The sequence below is a fragment of the Podarcis vaucheri genome (assembly GCF_965113315.1).
Source record: "Podarcis vaucheri genome assembly, chromosome: 5".
Lineage (NCBI taxonomy): Eukaryota > Metazoa > Chordata > Lepidosauria > Squamata > Lacertidae > Podarcis > Podarcis vaucheri.
The window spans coordinates 30,061,703-30,079,070 of NC_138763.1; the positions used below are offsets into that span (position 1 = coordinate 30,061,703).

The following is a 17,368-nucleotide window of genomic DNA, read 5'->3' on the forward strand; positions in this document are numbered from 1 at the left end:
AGGATCACACTTCAAAACGACCTTGACAGATTAGAGAACTGGGCAAAAATAAACAAGATGAATTTTAACAGGGAGAAATGTAAAGTATTGCACTTGGGCAAAAAAAATGAGAGGCACAAATACAAGATGGGTGACACCTGGCTTGAGAGCAGTACATGTGAAAAGGATCTAGGAGTCTTGGTTGACCACAAACTTGACATGAGCCAACAGTGTGACGCGGCAGCTAAAAAAGCCAATGCAATTCTGGGCTGCATCAATAGGAGTATAGCATCTAGATCAAGGGAAGTAATAGTGCCACTGTATTCTGCTCTGGTCAGACCACACCTGGAGTACTGTGTCCAGTTCTGGGCACCACAATTCAAGAAGGACACTGACAAACTGGAACGTGTCCAGAGGAGGGCAACCAAAATGGTCAAAGGCCTGGAAACGATGCCTTGTGAGGAACGGCTAAGGGAGCTGGGCATGTTTAGCCTGGAGAAGAGGAGGTTAAGGGGTGATATGATAGCCATGTTCAAATATATAAAAGGATGTCAGATAGAGGAGGGAGAAAGGTTGTTTTCTGCTGCTCCGGAGAAGCGGACACGGAGCAATGGATCCAAACTACAAGAAAGAAGATTCCACCTAAACATTAGGAAGAACTTCCTGACAGTAAGAGCTGTTCGACAGTGGAATTTGCTGCCAAGGAGTGTGGTGGAGTCTCCTACTTTGGAGGTCTTTAAGCAGAGGCTTGACAACCATATGTCAGGAGTGCTCTGATGGTGTTTCCTGCTTGGCAGGGGGTTGGACTCGATGGCCCTTGTGGTCTCTTCCAACTCTATGATTCTATGATTCTATGATTCTATGAAAACCTATTATTGCTGTTCTTCAATTACAATTGTCCAGTCCAGCATAACAGTTGAGTGTAGAACTGAATGCCCAGTGCAAAGCTGCGAGTGGAGAGGGAACAGGAGCACCGTGGGTTTCTTGTACTATATTGTGTTAAAGCAGCCAAACCCTTTAATACTGGCAATGCAATTAGTGATTCACGGAGTAAGAAAATCAAAAAGATGGGTCCCTGCCATGAGGAGCTTACAACCTACGCTTCAGCAGTGGAGGAGATAGGAAGGGGAAATAACAAGGGCTGCATGTGAGCAAATAAGCTACGTGTACTTAATTAAGCTTTGTGTCAGCTGGGAACCAAATTTGATTTGTTTCAACAATTTATAGTTTACCCATTTGGCAAGGCACTCTAAGCAACTGAAAAGACAAATGTAAGCATTCACATATACAGATTAAAGCAATAAATTAAACCCGGAAGCCTGAGTTTCAACTTCTAGGTGCCAGAATCAAATGTGTGGGAGCTAACCTTGTGACCCCAGTCCAAGCAAAATTAGTAATAATGACCAAGCCACAATGAAAGCAGTAGGAATTAATTTGGCTGTCAGAAAGGGAAAGAAGTTTAATCTCCTTAACCCCTTTAAGTGTTTTTTGTCAACTTACATCTCCATGTTGAACCTGAAATTAAAGTTGCATTCATTTAAATTTTCTTCTAAGGACTGTGACACAGTACCTATGACAAAGAGCTGGGCCCAAACTATGAGTGAATATGTTTATTTCTTGGTTTGCCTCCCTATTCAATTTGTATGCTGTCCTCCTTCCCGTGAGATAAGGCTGCTGACATGGAGGTGGGCTTTTTCAGTGATGGCACTGAATGTGATGCATTCCCTGCTGTGTGGGCATTCTGTTAGCTCTTGAAGACACACCTGTTTGAACAGGTATTCCCCTGACCTCTTTATCCATGTCTCATGTTTTAATTGCTGTGTTGTTTTAACTACACTTGTTACTGCACCACAGCATATTGCTTCCATTAGTGCCATTGCTCTAGCAGCTTCTAGAGAGAATAATAGAATGTAGAGACCTTGAGGGTAATCTAGCCCAACGCCTTGCAATGCAGGAATCTCAACTAAAGCATCCATGACAGATGGCCATTCAACCTCTGCTGAAAAACCTCCAAGGGAGGAGAAGGGCCTCCCCCAAATATCAGGTTTGTAAACCCTAAGGGACTCTGCAAGCCAGTGACCAAGGCATTGAACAGGAGTCGTCGTCCCCAGCACCATCTTCTGAATTTGCTTCTCCAGGAAAGAATGAAACCACTGTAAAACAGTGCCTCCAAGTCCTGTCCCAGCAAGGTGGCCTGGAAGGATACCATAGGCAATGGTATTGAAAGCCACCAGAACCCAGCAGAACCAGCAGGAACACACTCCCACCTGTCCAGTTCTTGGCGTTAAGTCATCCACCAAGGTGACCAAAGCTATCTCTGTCCCATAACCAGGCCTAGAACCAAATTGAAATGGATCTAGATAATCAGTCTCCTCCAGAAACCTCTGGAGCTGAGCTGCCAGCACATGCTCTAGTACTATATTTTCTATTTCTTCTTCCAATGTGTAGTAAGTGATCCTGATTCTGCAAGGAGTTTTGATCCAAAATGATACTTGTATTCTTGAAACACTTTGCAAGAATTCCACAGCCAGCAGGCACTAAAGGAAGGGCTAAAAGTCAGTGCTTTGCATGCAGCGAGTCTCAGGTCCAGGGTCCAGCATCTTCAAGTAGTGCTGGGAACGTCCTTTGATGAGCCACTGCTAGTTGGTGTAGAATTGGAGACAATATTGAGCTTCTTTATAAGGCAGCCTCCTATTTTCACTAAGTAACTCAGCAGACAGTGGCTCATAGTCCAGCTGTGGTACATATTCTACCTTCTGCCCATTCATGTCTTTAAAAAACCAAGTGTGTCTAGCATTGTGTATGTCTGGTTTTGTCCTCTCTACAACAAATAGTAAAATACCCAATTACAACAGAATGGCCTCAAAGCAGCAACATGAAATTAAATAGTACATGAATTGGTAGCATTTTACCATGTTAAAATATCAAGGATCAGCTAAAACCTTTGACTTGAATAAGATTTCAGCTTCTAGACATATAGAAAAATAATTTAAATTAGGCCATTTCCCCAATTCATGTCATTTTCTTTCTTTCTTTCTTTCTTTCTTTCTTTCTTTCTTTCTTTCTTTCTTTCTTTCTTAAAAAAGCACTCCAAAAACTGAATGCTGTCAACTCTCATTGAACCATGAAGAAGGTGTTCAGAATTGCTTGCTAGACTGAACCATATCTCCTTGGTAACCCACTTCCGATGCATTATGTGATGTCATTGGTACTGTTAAAAGCAGGCTGTGTTACTTTGTTGTCATTGTCCCCCCCTCCTAATTTCGAACATATTTTTACACATTTCTGTTTTAAATGTGAAGTTCATTAGATTTTCAGAGAGAAGTTTTAGTGCACTTGTATGTATGCTTTTGGGAACACAGAACGAAAGCATGTATCATGATGTACAAATGAGGCAACTTATGCTCCTACCAGAATCTGTACTGGCCACAGGTACCACTACTTTCCTTGAAGTTGCACTTTTATTCTGGAAATTTATGGGGCAGGTATGTGCAACATAGGTAAAGGTAAAGGGACCCCTGACCATTAGGTCCAGTCGTGACCGACTCTGGGGTTGCGGCGCTCATCTCGCTTTATTGGCCAAGGGAGCCGGCGTACAGCTTCCGGGTCATGTGGCCAGCATGACTAAGCCACTTCTGGCGAACCAGAGCAGCACATGGAAACGCCGTTTACCTTCCCGCCGGAGCAGTACCTATTTATCTACTTGAACTTTGACGTGCTTTTGAACTGCTAGGTTGGCAGGAGCAGGGACCGAGCAATGGGAGCAATGGGTTGCGGGGATTCGAACCACTGACCTTCTGATCGGCAAGTCCTAGGCTTTGTGGTTTAACCCACAGCACCACCTGCGTCCCTCATGTGCAACATAGATTGCACCTATTACTTGTCTGGAGGCCTCTGGCATGCAGAGGGAGTGCTAAGGGATCATCTCCCCCATTCCATGCCAAGTATCCTCTTGCCTTTCTGTGGTCTCGCAGAACTCTAATATTGCTGGAAAGCCTTTCCTGAGGTTCCTCTCTGTCTGAGATCTCTGATGCACTGCACAGTGACCCCTCAGTTCCCCATCGGCCCACTCTTCACCAAAACCTTGCATTCAGAAGCTCTGTATTAGTAATTTGGCCTTGTGCAATCATACAAAATAATGGCGTAGTACAGATTAAGTTCCAGTGTAAGTGTGACTATGAAAGCACATAGGAAGCTGTCTTATACTGAATCAGACAATAGGTCCATCTAGCTCATTGTTGTGTGTACAGGCTGGTAGCAGCTCTCCAGGGTTTTAGACAGGAGTGTTTTTTTCCAGCTCTACCTGAAGATGCTGAGACCGTCTGCAGGCACAGCAGATGCCCTGCCAGGGAGCTATTTGTTCCAGACTCACTGAAGCATACAAATTTACCCTATACCAAGTCAGACTATTGATCTATCTAGCTCAGTATTAACTACTCTCCAAGGTCTTTCCCAGCCTTACCTGAAAATGCCTAGATTTGAAGCTGTGATCATTTTAATGCAAAGCCTGTGCTCCACCACTGAGCTACGTCATTCCCCAGCTACTCTAGTGTAATGTAATAAGCCCTTCTCTTGGTGATTGCTATTTCTGAATCTCGTCTTGGTCGAAAGTGAGCATTATTTCCTCTAATGACAGCTTAGCTAATTAGTCTGCAAAGGCAACCAATGTTTAGAGGAGTAGAATAAACAAATGTTTGGCTAAATAAATTATATATTTTTGTTCCACATTTTAATTCTGCCCCCAAATGATTATAGGGCGAGCCACATTGAACTGGGTAATGTAAAAAAAAAAGTCAACCAGTCATTAATCTTGCAGTAGGCTAAGGAATTCACACTTCTGACATTGTTAAAAACTAGAAGCTACTGAAAATAACCTAAAACTGTTTTGCCTAAATAACATAGACAAAATGAAAGTCAAGTAGCAAGCAGGGGTACTAAAAAGAAGTATAGATTATGAAACTGTTCAGTTGAACTAAAAATGCATTTGTTTCAATCCAGAGTCCCTTGTGCATTGTGATTCATTTAAGTCTCTCAAGGTGACATGGAAGAGCTATATCAGATATCCTTCTGTTTTTAAGACTTGAACAGCTGCTGGGAGATGAATTTAATCAGGAAGGGGTTAAACCTTCCACTCCCTGCTATTTCCACAGTGGAAATTGTTCCCCAATCTGCTATTTTTTTAAAAAATGAGGCTGCATTTTAAATTGCATTTTAACCTGTATTTTCCCTATTATGTTTTTATTGTAATTTTACTGGTATTAGCCACCCTGAGCCCGGCTCTGACCGGGGAGGGTGGGGGTATTATTATTATTATTATTATTATTATTATTATTATTATTATTATTTTCCCTACAGCAGGAACATCTTCCTCCACTGGCAAATATCAGCTTTGGGAAAGTGCTTTTCATAGGGAAACTGCCCTGGAGAACAAAGGGCTAGCTTTTTACCCCAACACTGTGATCCTGATCAGATATGCCCCCTATTAAAATATTCTAATTGCTATTTTTTATTATAAAGCCTGGGGAAATGAAAATACTGGATCTCCTGCTGTTGCATCCAGTTTGACCCTTAGTGTGTGCATTAAGTCTCTGTTACTCATAAGAGACTAGTGGTTCAGCGCCTCTTTCTATGGACTCAGCTACACTGGTAAAGAAAAAGCGATTTATATGTGTTGTATTGCGATACAACATTGTGCCACCAGATGGTGACATGGAGTCCTGTCTTTCTCTAACTATTTTCCCTGTTTAAATTTACAACACTTTAAACGCTTCTTTGATGTGTCTAGATCGAGCCTATATGTAGTGATTGCCTTTGGGAGTTTTGTTTGGGGGTTTTTTAAACTGATGATTTCATGGAAAAAGTTATGCAGGTGTTGCAAATAATAGGTGGAAACCACTGGCACAAACAGGGGGAATCTGTGGCAGCCGCATACAGAACAGGAGGGTCTATGGGCCAGATTATTTAAAATTTTAATCAGAACTGTAGGAAAGACTCACTGGGTATCGTGGGAATTAAAAACTACAGAAAAGCAGAGTTTAAAGCAATAGTCGAAAAGCAGCAGAGAAAACACTTAAGACAGCTTCCAAGAACTTGAAACCATTTCACCAAAATCCTGCTCAAAAAGGAAAGTCTTATATTGTGGTTAGAGGCCAATAGAGTGGTCAGCAAGGCAGGCTTCTCTTAGGACTTTTAGAAGACTTTTAGAAGGCATCTGAAGGCAGCCCTGTTTAGGGAAGCTTTTAATATTTATTGTATTTTAATATTCTGTTGGAAGCTGCCCAGAGTGGCTGGGGAAACCCAGCCAGATGGGTGGGGTTTAAATAAATTATTATTATTATTATTATTATTATTATTATTATTATTATTATTATTATTATTAGGTGTGCCTAAAGCCTAGTCACAGCTTCTGAAAAGGTATCTGTGGCATTTTGGGGACATACAAGAGACTCTCTGTCAAAGATTAGAATAAAGAGGCATGATTCACAGACAGGTCTGTCTTCTAGCATCTCTTAGTTATGTTCTGCTGAGAGCTCAGCAGTGTGGAAGCGAAACCACACGAAGCCACAAACTCTTCACATATTACTCGCATGGACATGCAAAGCACATAGAATGCATCTTCTGGGCTATACCTCTGCCTTCATCCCCAATGGTGTGTGACTGCCTCTGCCTCTGTTGTCCACATATTAGCATGGATGACAAAAGCAGGAAGGCCTAGAGATGTAGGCTTCCCACAGCCTGGAACTCAGTCATGCAGTCTGCTCAAAGTCTTTCCCTCTTTCTCAGATGGTGGGGTGGGGCAGCGAGGGTGGAGAGCCATGCATGAGTAATAATCTTTACCAAAGGATCCCCCTTCGCCTCTCCCAGTGGGACTTGGGGTAGGCACCCTCAAAATTGTAGGCCTTTGCCTATGAGCCCCCTCTGCCCCCCAAGTTCTGACCTGTGTATGAGTGGTGGCAGGGCCAAGGGTGCAGCTTCACAGTCCCTTTCCACACCCTTTGCCTTTTCACATGTGTAATGCAAAAAGGAGGCCACTGAGATGCTACATAGGTATTGTAGTGTGAGTTACGGTCATCCTCTGTTTGTCAAACGTATTGCAAACAGGTTGATTTTGATGCATAAATCATGTTATTGTTTAAATTAATAGCAAATTCTCATTAATTTCATTTAGGTTGAAATTCTACCCTAAGTCTCTGTAAGCCAAATAGCCTTTTCACCAGTCCTGCTGGAAAAGAACAGCAACAAAAGCTCTAGATACTGCAGTCTTTTTGCAGATTGCACCTTGAGTCAAATATTCATACTCTGTTACAAGGTTTACATGAGAATGAAATCTTCCTTGACATAGATTTTGCTTTTTCCCTAAAGGTTAGCATATTCACATGCACCTAATAACTATTAATAGTTGAAAGTGCAGCTGTGTTTGAGATCATTGTAGAAGCTTGCCAGTAGGGAAAAGACTTGGATAGAAAATCCCATTTGACAGGAGAAAGGGCAGAAAGAATATAGACAACTTTAGTATGCCAGGAAAGTTGCGTGGGATGCCTTCTTTTTACACACCCTTTGAAAAACTATATGGAGATCTCAAACTACTACAGGATATAATAAAGCAATATTTTTATATGCGGAGACTAGTGAGATAATAAAAAGCTCTTTATTACTGAAATTTAATAAAATGCTCTTTAGGTGTGCCCCGTCAGTTTCCTATCATTTACTAAACCTACTAAGAGATGGTATAACAGACAAATAATCTCTCAGAGTCTCAAAGAAGTCAGTGAGAGGTTTGGCTGTTCGCCCACATGAAATTGACATTGGTTATACACCAAGGCTGATGACTAGGACTTTATACTGGATCTCTTTCTGAGAAGTGTGATACAAAACAAAGCAGTCCACCATTGCCACCCTCCACTGACTATCCTACTCCGTTGAATTATGACTTGTGGTTCCAACAGTACCATTATGCAGAGAGATCGCTGGGGAGGGCAGCAATGGGATCATCTAGATATTCCCATTCTCTTGAGCTGCTGCCCCAGCATCAACACTAATGGCTTGTTGCTGGCTTGTGCTAGCTGGCTCAGCGAGTTTTCTCCCAATGCATCGCAATCAGCACTGTTGCAGAGGAGAAATCTTGGCTGAGTGGGCAGGCAGATGCATCCAGCACAGGCCACCCACTCCAGCTGGCATGCCCTGTCTTGCTTGGCTCATGTGACACACACAGCCATCATGTCTGCATTGCAGCATTTGTTGGAGGGAGCAGGGGTCAGGAGGAGCGGGAAGTCACTGATGGCAAGGTGTTGGAAAGCAGAGCTGTTTGTGCCATGCAATCTGCCCTATGCTCCCCAGCTCATATGCTGCATTTGAGTGTGGATGAGGGTGCTATCTGGTTACCCAAAGCAAAAGCAGATTCAGCTACCAGACTGAGTGGTTATTGTATGTGGGATGGAGAAGGGAAACAACTTATTTTCCTTCTTCTCTGGCAGCAAAGTGTATTGCAAGGGCTCTGATTTTATATATATATATGTATAGCTTACCCGCAAATGGATTGCCTTGTGCAATTGCTTGTCGTACTGAACCAAACACCTGTGGGTGTTGGGGAAATGGATATCATACACTTCGGATGATTCTTCTACCTGGTGACTATTAAATTGTGCAGGTTTCTGTCGTTTTTACTGGTTTTGAAGAATTAATCTTGCTAAAACGCAGCTCTCAATATTATTTTATGGTGTGTTGATAGAATATATGTATAACACATGGATATTTTATGTGTTTTGTGCTTTTAAAAAAGTATTCCCTCGCTATATGAAATTCATGAGTTGTAAGAACAAAGCATTACAGAAATCAGCAATGGTGGTTTATAAAATGCTAGCAGCCTCATACTTGGCACTGCTTGGAAAACAAAATAAAACATAGAAATCAGTGAAATTTTGGAAGGTTCTGTCCACATGGATTCAAAATGGCTTCCAGTTGCAGGTAAACATAGACCAACACCTGCTCTTGGGAACAGGTGCATGCAGTCAGAGAGCAGCATGGATCTGTTTGAATGCCTTCTTGCAAACAGTCCTGGACTTCCCTTTACAGAGGTAATGTGCCTCTCATTTGACTAAGTACAATCTGAACGGGGATAGACTTCACATATTAAGGCTTGTGTTTGTGTACAAAATAACAATGACAAGTGGGGTAAAAAGCTTTATTTTTCTGTCTGTTGTATAGTATACAAAATAAAAATATTGCTACTTCAGGACAGTGGAGTTTGCTTGGGTTCTTGAAGCAATGAGGTTGGGTTAGTAAAAAACTGGCAAACCATAAATAAAAACAAATATTTTATTTTAAATAGTGGTGATGGGGGAGTTCCTTTGAATATAAGAGTAACCAGACTGGATCAATCCAAAGGTCATCTAGTCCATTATCCTGCTTTCCACAATGTCACCAGATGCATCAAGAAGCTTATACACAGGGTATGAGTCCAAAACCCCTGTTCTGTTGTTCTTCTCTCTTCCTTCAGTATAATCAAAGGTAGACGTCATCCAAATCTGGAGATGGAAAGCTCGTACAGTCGTACCTTGGATCCCGAACGCCTTGTGAATCGGACATTTTGGCTCCCAAACACTACAAACCCGGGAGTGTGTGTTCCGGTTTGTGAATGCTCTTTGGAACCTGAACATCCGACGCGGCTTCTGATTGGCTGCAGGAACCACACCTTGGTTTCTGAATGTTTTGCAAGTCGAATGGACTTCCAGAACGGATTCCGTTCGACTTCCAAGGCATGACTGTATATGGAATATACAAGTATATAGCCAGAACTGTATATAGAACCTCCAGGTTCAGAGACAGTCTCCCTCTAAATGTGGAGGCTACAACAGGAAAGGGCTTTGGGTCTCAAACCCTGCTTTGCTTAAACACATTTAAAAGGGTGTGCAAGCCAGTGGCCAGCACCACATGATGTGCTGTGTGAAGAAATTATTTCACTTTTGAACCTACTGCTCCATTTCAATTTCACTGGAAGATCCATATTTCTGATGTTACAGAAATGAGAAAAATCTGTGGTAACATGCAAACATTTGCAACTTGTAATTTCTTATGTACTCAATCTGTGTCGTGCCACCCCTTGTATGCTTACTCAGAATTAAGTCCCACTATGTTCAGTGTATGGGACGTAGGTGGTGCTGTGGGTTAAACCACAGAGCCTAGGACTTGCCAATCAGAAGGTTGGTGGTTTGAATCCCCGTGACGGGGTGAGCTCCCATTGCTCGGTCCCTGTTCCTGCCCACCTAGCAGTTCGAAAGCACGCCAAGTGCAAGTAGATAAATAGGTACCGCTCCGGTGGGAAGGTAAACGGCGTTTCCGTGCGCAGCTCTGGTTTGCCAGAAGCGGCTTAGTCATGCTGGCCGGATGACCCAGAAGCTGTACGCCGGCTCCCTCAGCCAATAAAGCGAGATGAGCGCTGCAACCCCAGAGTCGGCCATGACTGGACCTAATGGTCAGGGGTCCCTTTACCTTTACCTTTATGTTCAGTGTAAGAGCCGTATGCTGCATAAGATAGCCAAAATGTTTCTTGTTTATGTTTCAGAATTTTTAAACTCTTCAGTCTCAAAAGTAATTTTTTTTGTAGCCCACAAAACCTTATGCCTTAATAAATATTTTAGTCTGTTAAGATACCTCAAGACTAATTCTGTGGTACTGTATTTCATGTGCTCCTTTTGGGGAGAAGCTGCCTTATTTTGGCGATTGGACCAGCGAGCCCCACCACCTTAATCTGGCCTTGCCTCTGAGGGCTGAGTCCTCCATGGTCAACAATTGTCATGGACTTCAGAGAAGGCTTCCAATGCACACTGCTGTTTGTAGTATCAAACTTCTTTTGGGTAACTCGTGCAAGAATGAAATGTATTGGATTGGCCCTGCAGAGAATAAGCTGAAGGTTACAAACATGGCAGTTTATAGATTTATCTTATTTTCTAAACTATAGATTCGAAAACCTACAACAACTTCAGCATCTGTGAGACTGTTCAGAGGGGACAGGAAGGGGACCGCTTGAACTCTTAGTAACACCATAAGGCTATGGAAGCTTAATTGATTAGAGTAGCGATAGGAACTAAAGATCTAGAGCCTTGTCAACAATTTTAGCTGTTGCAATTCCCTGTGTTGCCCCAAATGTAAGATGCTTATAGGTGTGATGTTACAGAAGACTTTTTAAGGCTTTTCATTTTGTGATTTCCTTGCATTTTGGCAGAGAGGGAATGAACCAGGATGAATTTCCAATAATATTTTGTAAGCTTATTCTTAATTATTTGGGTCTCTGAGTGTGACACAAACAACTCCCGCAGAAACTCTGAGAGTTGTTTTCATGAGTCCTTGTATGTTACATTAGTATTTAATGATTTTGCACAATGTAAACACATTGCTGTTCAAAGCTATTTTTATAATGAGGAACTTTTTAAAGCCAAAAAATAGAAAAGGAAAATTTATAGTGAACTCTTACAGCAGTTAGTTGCTTGGGATGTGGAAAGAGTAGACCTCATAAAAAAAGAGTAGCAGTACATCTATGGACCAAACAAAACATTATTCTAATTACATGAATGCAATTAATGAGCACATGTTTAATATAGTAGCCTCTTTCTGCTTCTGCTGTGGTCTGACAAAAATAGCTTCTCCAAAAATGTTGTTTGCATTTCAGGGGATTTTTTCAGGGACAGAAAAATCCCCCTCCTCTCCCCTAATGATCCTAAAACTACTCCAGCATCACAAAGGCTGCTGTTTACTTAACCCAAAAAAACACATTAACTGTACTTGCACAATTATAGTGTCATGTTTGGTTCAAAGCTATATGGCCTGGCAAATCGTATTTGGAGGCACAATGTTAGACTTAAATAGCTTTTTGTCACCCTCACTTTGCACAAAAATGTTATTTGTAACTCATTGTTAAAGAACACGATTTCAAAATTTGGCCAAGACTGGATAGGTAAATGATGCCAACCGCTTCCCACCAGCACAAACCTCTTTCAGAGATGAAGCAGAACTCTTGGCCATGCATGTATCTCTGTGCCCAGATCCTGTTCTATCTATACCATTCTCTTTCACCCTTTTTGACCCTCTCTCCTCCAGCACTAGCTATGGCTCTATTTCCTTTCCACTTTGCTTTCAAAACTCCCAGTGAACTCTGTCATATGCAGCATCTACTGCTACTTCACTGCTTCCCCTAAGATTCTGGTACTCTAAGGCAATTGCTTAGGTCGACTTTGTAACTAACTAGATCCAAACTATATATTTTAGAGTTGTGAACTGGGCCGTTGTAGTAGTAGTAGTAGTAGTAGTAGTAGTAGTAGTAGTGAGAATAATTTATTTCTACCCTGCCCATCTGGTTATTTTTACGGATCATATTTTAATTTGAGATGTTGAAAAAGACAACACAATGTACATAATAATAATTATTAGCATCTGTAGAGCACTTTTAACATCATTCTGTGGTTTTTATAACAACTCTGTGAAGTGGATGAGTATTATCCCCATACAGTGGTACCTCGGGTTAAGTACTTAATTCATTCCGGAGGTCTGTTCTTAACCTGAAACTGTACTTAACCTGAAGCACCACTTTAGCTAATGGGGCCTCCTGCAGCTGCCACGCCGCCGGAGCATGATTTCTGTTCTCATCCTGAAGCAAAGTTCTTAACCTGAAGCACTATTTCTGGGTTAGCGGAGTTTGTAACCTGAAGCGTATGTAACCTGAAGCCTATGTAACCCGAGGTACCACTGTATTGTTGAGACTGAAAGAGAGCAGTTTGCCAGAGACCCGCCTAATGGGTTTCTGCCTGGTGGTAGAAACAAGAACCGAACCATGAGCGTTCAGATTTGCAGCTCTTTGTAGCTTGTTTAGGCATTACCTCTGAACACAGAATACCAGCATGAATAGGAAACATAGAGCTGTGTATGCCATTTCTGCTTGCTCTGACCTTCCCACGTTGAGTGAGAAGCTTTGAAGGGGGTCTCTATGTGTGTTTGACTATCTTCAAACCTTCCCACTCAGTGCCTCATACTTTGATTAGGATTCCCTGTTCAAGCATAATGCCTAACTAAGCATGTCTTAGGCTGCAGTCCTAAAACACTTCCCAAGTAAGTGCAAGCCCTCTTGAACTCATTGAGCCTTGCTTCTGATTAAACATACACAACATTGTATAATTAACTCACTGTGTTACACCAGTTCACTTGGAATGTATTATTTTAGCACTATTACAGGAATAAAATTTGAGAGCTGGTAGAAAGAGAGTGCTTATCTTCTGTTGTACTTCTACATTTAGAAGCAATCATTGGAAGATAGGCAGACATAAGTTCAGACTTGAAAATGCTGCTTAAGATATTTGTATTCTTGTGTGATACGTACATAAGTCTAATTGGAAGACAAAATAGGCACATTTTTATCATTGCAAAACTAATATGGGTGTACTCAGTAGCTGAATCTTCAGCTTTTTAATAGAAGTGTCAGGCGATTCAATATTTGGATGTACTGTGAATTCAGTAGTTCTAATTCAACGTCACCTAGACTTTGAAAATCCCAAGCTAAAAATTGCTTGAGCTGAGATAGGTCTACAGTTTTCAAGTGATGCTAATGGTGTTCTGTGTAAAGATCACAACATGTTGAAATTGAAATTCCAAAGACTTCCGCTGACAAACTTTCTTTTCCCTTCTTTTCCTTTTCTTAGGTTACATATTTGGGTAAAGTTTCCACAACAGGGATGCAGTTTTTGTCAGGTTGCACGGAGAAACCAGTCATTGAGTTGTGGAAGAAGCACACGCTTGCCAGAGAGGACATCTTCTCAGCTAATGCCCTTCTGGAAATCCGCCCCTTCCAAGTTTGGCTTCATCATCTGGACCGCAAAGGAGAGGCCACTGTCCACATGGATACCTTTCAAGTTGCACGTATTGCTTACTGCACTGCCGACCACAATGTCAGCCCAAACATTTTTGCTTGGGTTTATCGGGAGATCAATGATGATTTGTCCTACCAAATGGACTGCCATGCCGTAGAGTGCGAGAGCAAGTTAGAGGCCAAGAAGTTGGCTCATGCCATGATGGAGGCCTTTAAGAAGACTTTCCATAGCATGAAGAGCGATGGACGGATCCACAGGAATAGCTCATCTGAAGAAATGTCTCAAGAATTGGAATCTGACGACGGCTGACTTGAACTCATTACTGGTTAAGCAAAAGCAGAAAATGGCCCTGGGAATAGAAGCATATAGATGAATAAGCAACAGTTCAATGTGGGAGTGATGGGGCACCCAACATGTGACTGATCAGCTTTTCAAAATAAAGAAGCAATTCAGTAAATTCCCTAAAATATATGCATCTTTATAGTAACTGCACCACATTGAAATCTGCTGCTGCTGTTTAAAAATGTGACAAAACATTTTTACTTGTGTTTCCATTTTACCTTCAACCACAGCTTCCAGCCCCATTTTGGCCCTCACAGTTCAGGCTCGTCTCATAAAGATAATAAATTATTTCAGTTTGCTTGTTGAAACAAGTGAACAATTCTCATGATAGAATCCTCTAGGATTTGTTGCTAGAGTCTTAATACAGTTGCAAATGGGAACCATTTCTAGAGAAGAAAATACAATTTGGTGGCCTAATCCTGTTGACCGTCTCCAGATTGAAGTAGCTACCTGCAGTCTTTTAGATTAACAGCCTGAAAATCTACATAAACTCACATTTCACAGTTTGAATATTCAAAGATGCTTATATTTACACACTATAATCATATGCTATATTTTATTTTATTTTACCTTTTTAATGTACCTGCAGCCACTCATTTTCCACTTTAGCCCTATAGTTTTTAAATACAAACTTGCAGGGATACCAGAAGGCAGGCTGGGGAGCTGGGGGACCTGATTGTGAACTGTTTTTGAGTGCCTGGGACAATCGAACCACTGCTGAAGATTGTGAGAGATTGTAATTTGGTAATTAATGATAAACTTTGGTAATTAAGCAGTATATAAATAGCTTCAAATTAAAGATCCTGGATAGTTAATAGTTAAGCTGCCTCACATGCTTTCCCTCAGTTCTGGCATGGTATGAGAACCTTATACACAGCAGTCTTGCCAGCAGCTATGTCCATATTGCCCCCACTTCCTTGGGTATCATTTCCTATGTCCAGTTTGATCACAGGGTGTCTTACAGTGGAAAGGGATCAGGTTTGGAAGCAGATTATATGTTGTGATTCAAAACCTCATACTAATATTTCCAGAACCCTTTTCTGGTCACAGATGAAAGGGTTCATAACTTGAGAAAGTTGTTTATTTGTTTCTTTTTTTTAAAAAAAAATAATGTTTAAAGGCCAAGTGCTGATTAATAGGTTGCAGATAATGCTGCTCCTTTATACATATAGTCTTGTTCATAAATCGTGGTAATGTTAGGGGCACGAGGGCACCTTACAGAAGCCTTAAAAGAAAGCTAATCAAAGCAGATAGCTCTAGCGGTCTGTTCCATTGTGTGTGAATATGTATACTTTGTATGTTTGTGTGAGTGTGTGTCTGCGTGTCTGCGTGTGCGATCAGTGTCACAGCATGTAGATTGATCATGGGAACATACTGAGGAGGACTTGCACCTCTTGAAAATAATATGCTTATTGCTTTCCAATGTATGTAAACTATTCTGCAATGTAAAGGCATTCATACTTTAATAAAAAAAAAGGTTTGAATCAAAGATAAATAATATCAGGCTCTTTGATTTTATGTGTACATTCCTGTTTTATTTCAAATACCATGTCTCACTTTTAATATGCCATTTTACAACGGTAATTTAACTAATTCAAAGTTCTGCTGCAGCATATGAATGGAAGCTTAATATGACTAAAATAACCATCTTACCCTCTAATTAATTGCAATAGTTATTTTATCATTTTCCACTGAACATTAAATCTCAAATTATTGCATTTTAAAATGAGCATATACTTTTATTTTGGTATGTGTGGACCCTCCTTCCCAAGTCCCTAATTTGGCATTCAGAGCCAGAGCTGTAAAGTTTGTCGGAACTGGTGGTAGTGAGATGCTCTTTCTGATTTGCAGAACTCTAAGAGTTCCCTTGCTCCTTTTTCTCCACCTCATTTCTGTGGAAGGACAGCAGCCTATCTTTCCTACCACCATCCTTCTCAAACGGTCTGCTGCTGACTAGGAGGGCAAGGTATCTGAAGATGCGTGCTCAAACACAGAGGTACTTTACATGTCACGTTAAACCATAGTTCAATTTTAAGCTATGGTTTAATGGCAATGTAGCCAACCAGTCCCCAAGAAGCTTTCTGAGAAACCAGCTTTGCAAATTCACCCTTTGCCATAGTGCCCACATTTGTGTACATAATTGTCGGAGTGCCAATTGCTTAAGCTGCTTGTGAAGGTCTTTTTGCATGAATCACATTGCTAAAATGGATGTGTGTTTTCTTGGCCTAGAAAGAAGTTGGATTCATAATGGTTCTTTTTATTTAAAAAATCCACTTTGTTGAATAGTAACGATATATTTCTTGAAGAAAAATGCCTCTCGTTTCTGACCAATACTGCTCCCCCCGCTTTAATTCTCTATGGATTGTGCTTCAGAACTTGAGTATATATTTTTAATGGCTTGCTAAAGCAGAACAAAGGTCTGGCTAGCTCAGCCTCTCAGCCCCCTTGACTCCAGCAGTGGAATCTAGCCACCCAGATTTCTCTGGAAAGGGGATAATGAAGATAACTGTCATTTCTTCTTGGTGTTCAATATTTCTTTTTCTTTCTTTTTTGGGGGGAAGGGAGGATGGAGTTTCTAGTGAATATAACTTTTGAATTATTCGTTTCCAAAATAAATTTCTCTGGCATGAGAGACCATTTGTACTTGTAGCACAGTTATACTTGGAGCCAACTGTGTCATTAGAAATGTGTCTTTAGAAGCTAAAATGAGTTTAATAATCATAATTGTAAACGTAGGAGCATGGGTTATTTTTCACTAGGATGACAGCATGTAGGGGGTTAACCTTTCCCTCCTTAGCTATGATCTAGATCAGGTATGTCCAACTTTCAAGAGACTGAGATCTACTCCCACTATAAAAAAAACTGGCAGTGATCTACCAAAGTTGTTGAGCTTTTTTGGGGAAGTCAACATTTGGGTGGTAGGAAGGGTCCCGCGATCTACCAGTGGATCGCGATCTACCTGTTGGATAGTGGCTGGGAGGAAGGGGTTAAACCTTCCTCATATTCTACAGTCCAGATGAAAACCAAGGCTTTCCTATGCCTTTTAATTCTTTTTAAGCCTGACATTGTTTCCGATGATATATTTAGAATCCCATCCCATTCGATCAGTAGTCTGACTGGTAGCAATTTTCCAAATTGGGGCCTTTCCTAGTCCACTACCCAAAATGTCACACATTGAACTTGAGGCCTTTATA

At 41.2% G+C, this 17,368-nt stretch overlaps 1 protein-coding gene across 1 annotated transcript in view; it reads left to right on the forward strand.

Moving 5' to 3' along the window:
* Positions 1-15,672, forward strand: part of PID1 (phosphotyrosine interaction domain containing 1) — a 92,283-nt gene extending 76,611 nt beyond the window's left edge. Inside the window, exon 3 of the mRNA XM_082224661.1 lies at positions 13,665-15,672. Within this exon, the coding sequence (XP_082080787.1) occupies positions 13,665-14,141 (477 nt within the window). The 3' untranslated portion in view covers positions 14,142-15,672. The remainder of the gene's footprint in view (positions 1-13,664) is intronic.
* Positions 15,673-17,368: the final 1,696 nt, after the last annotated feature.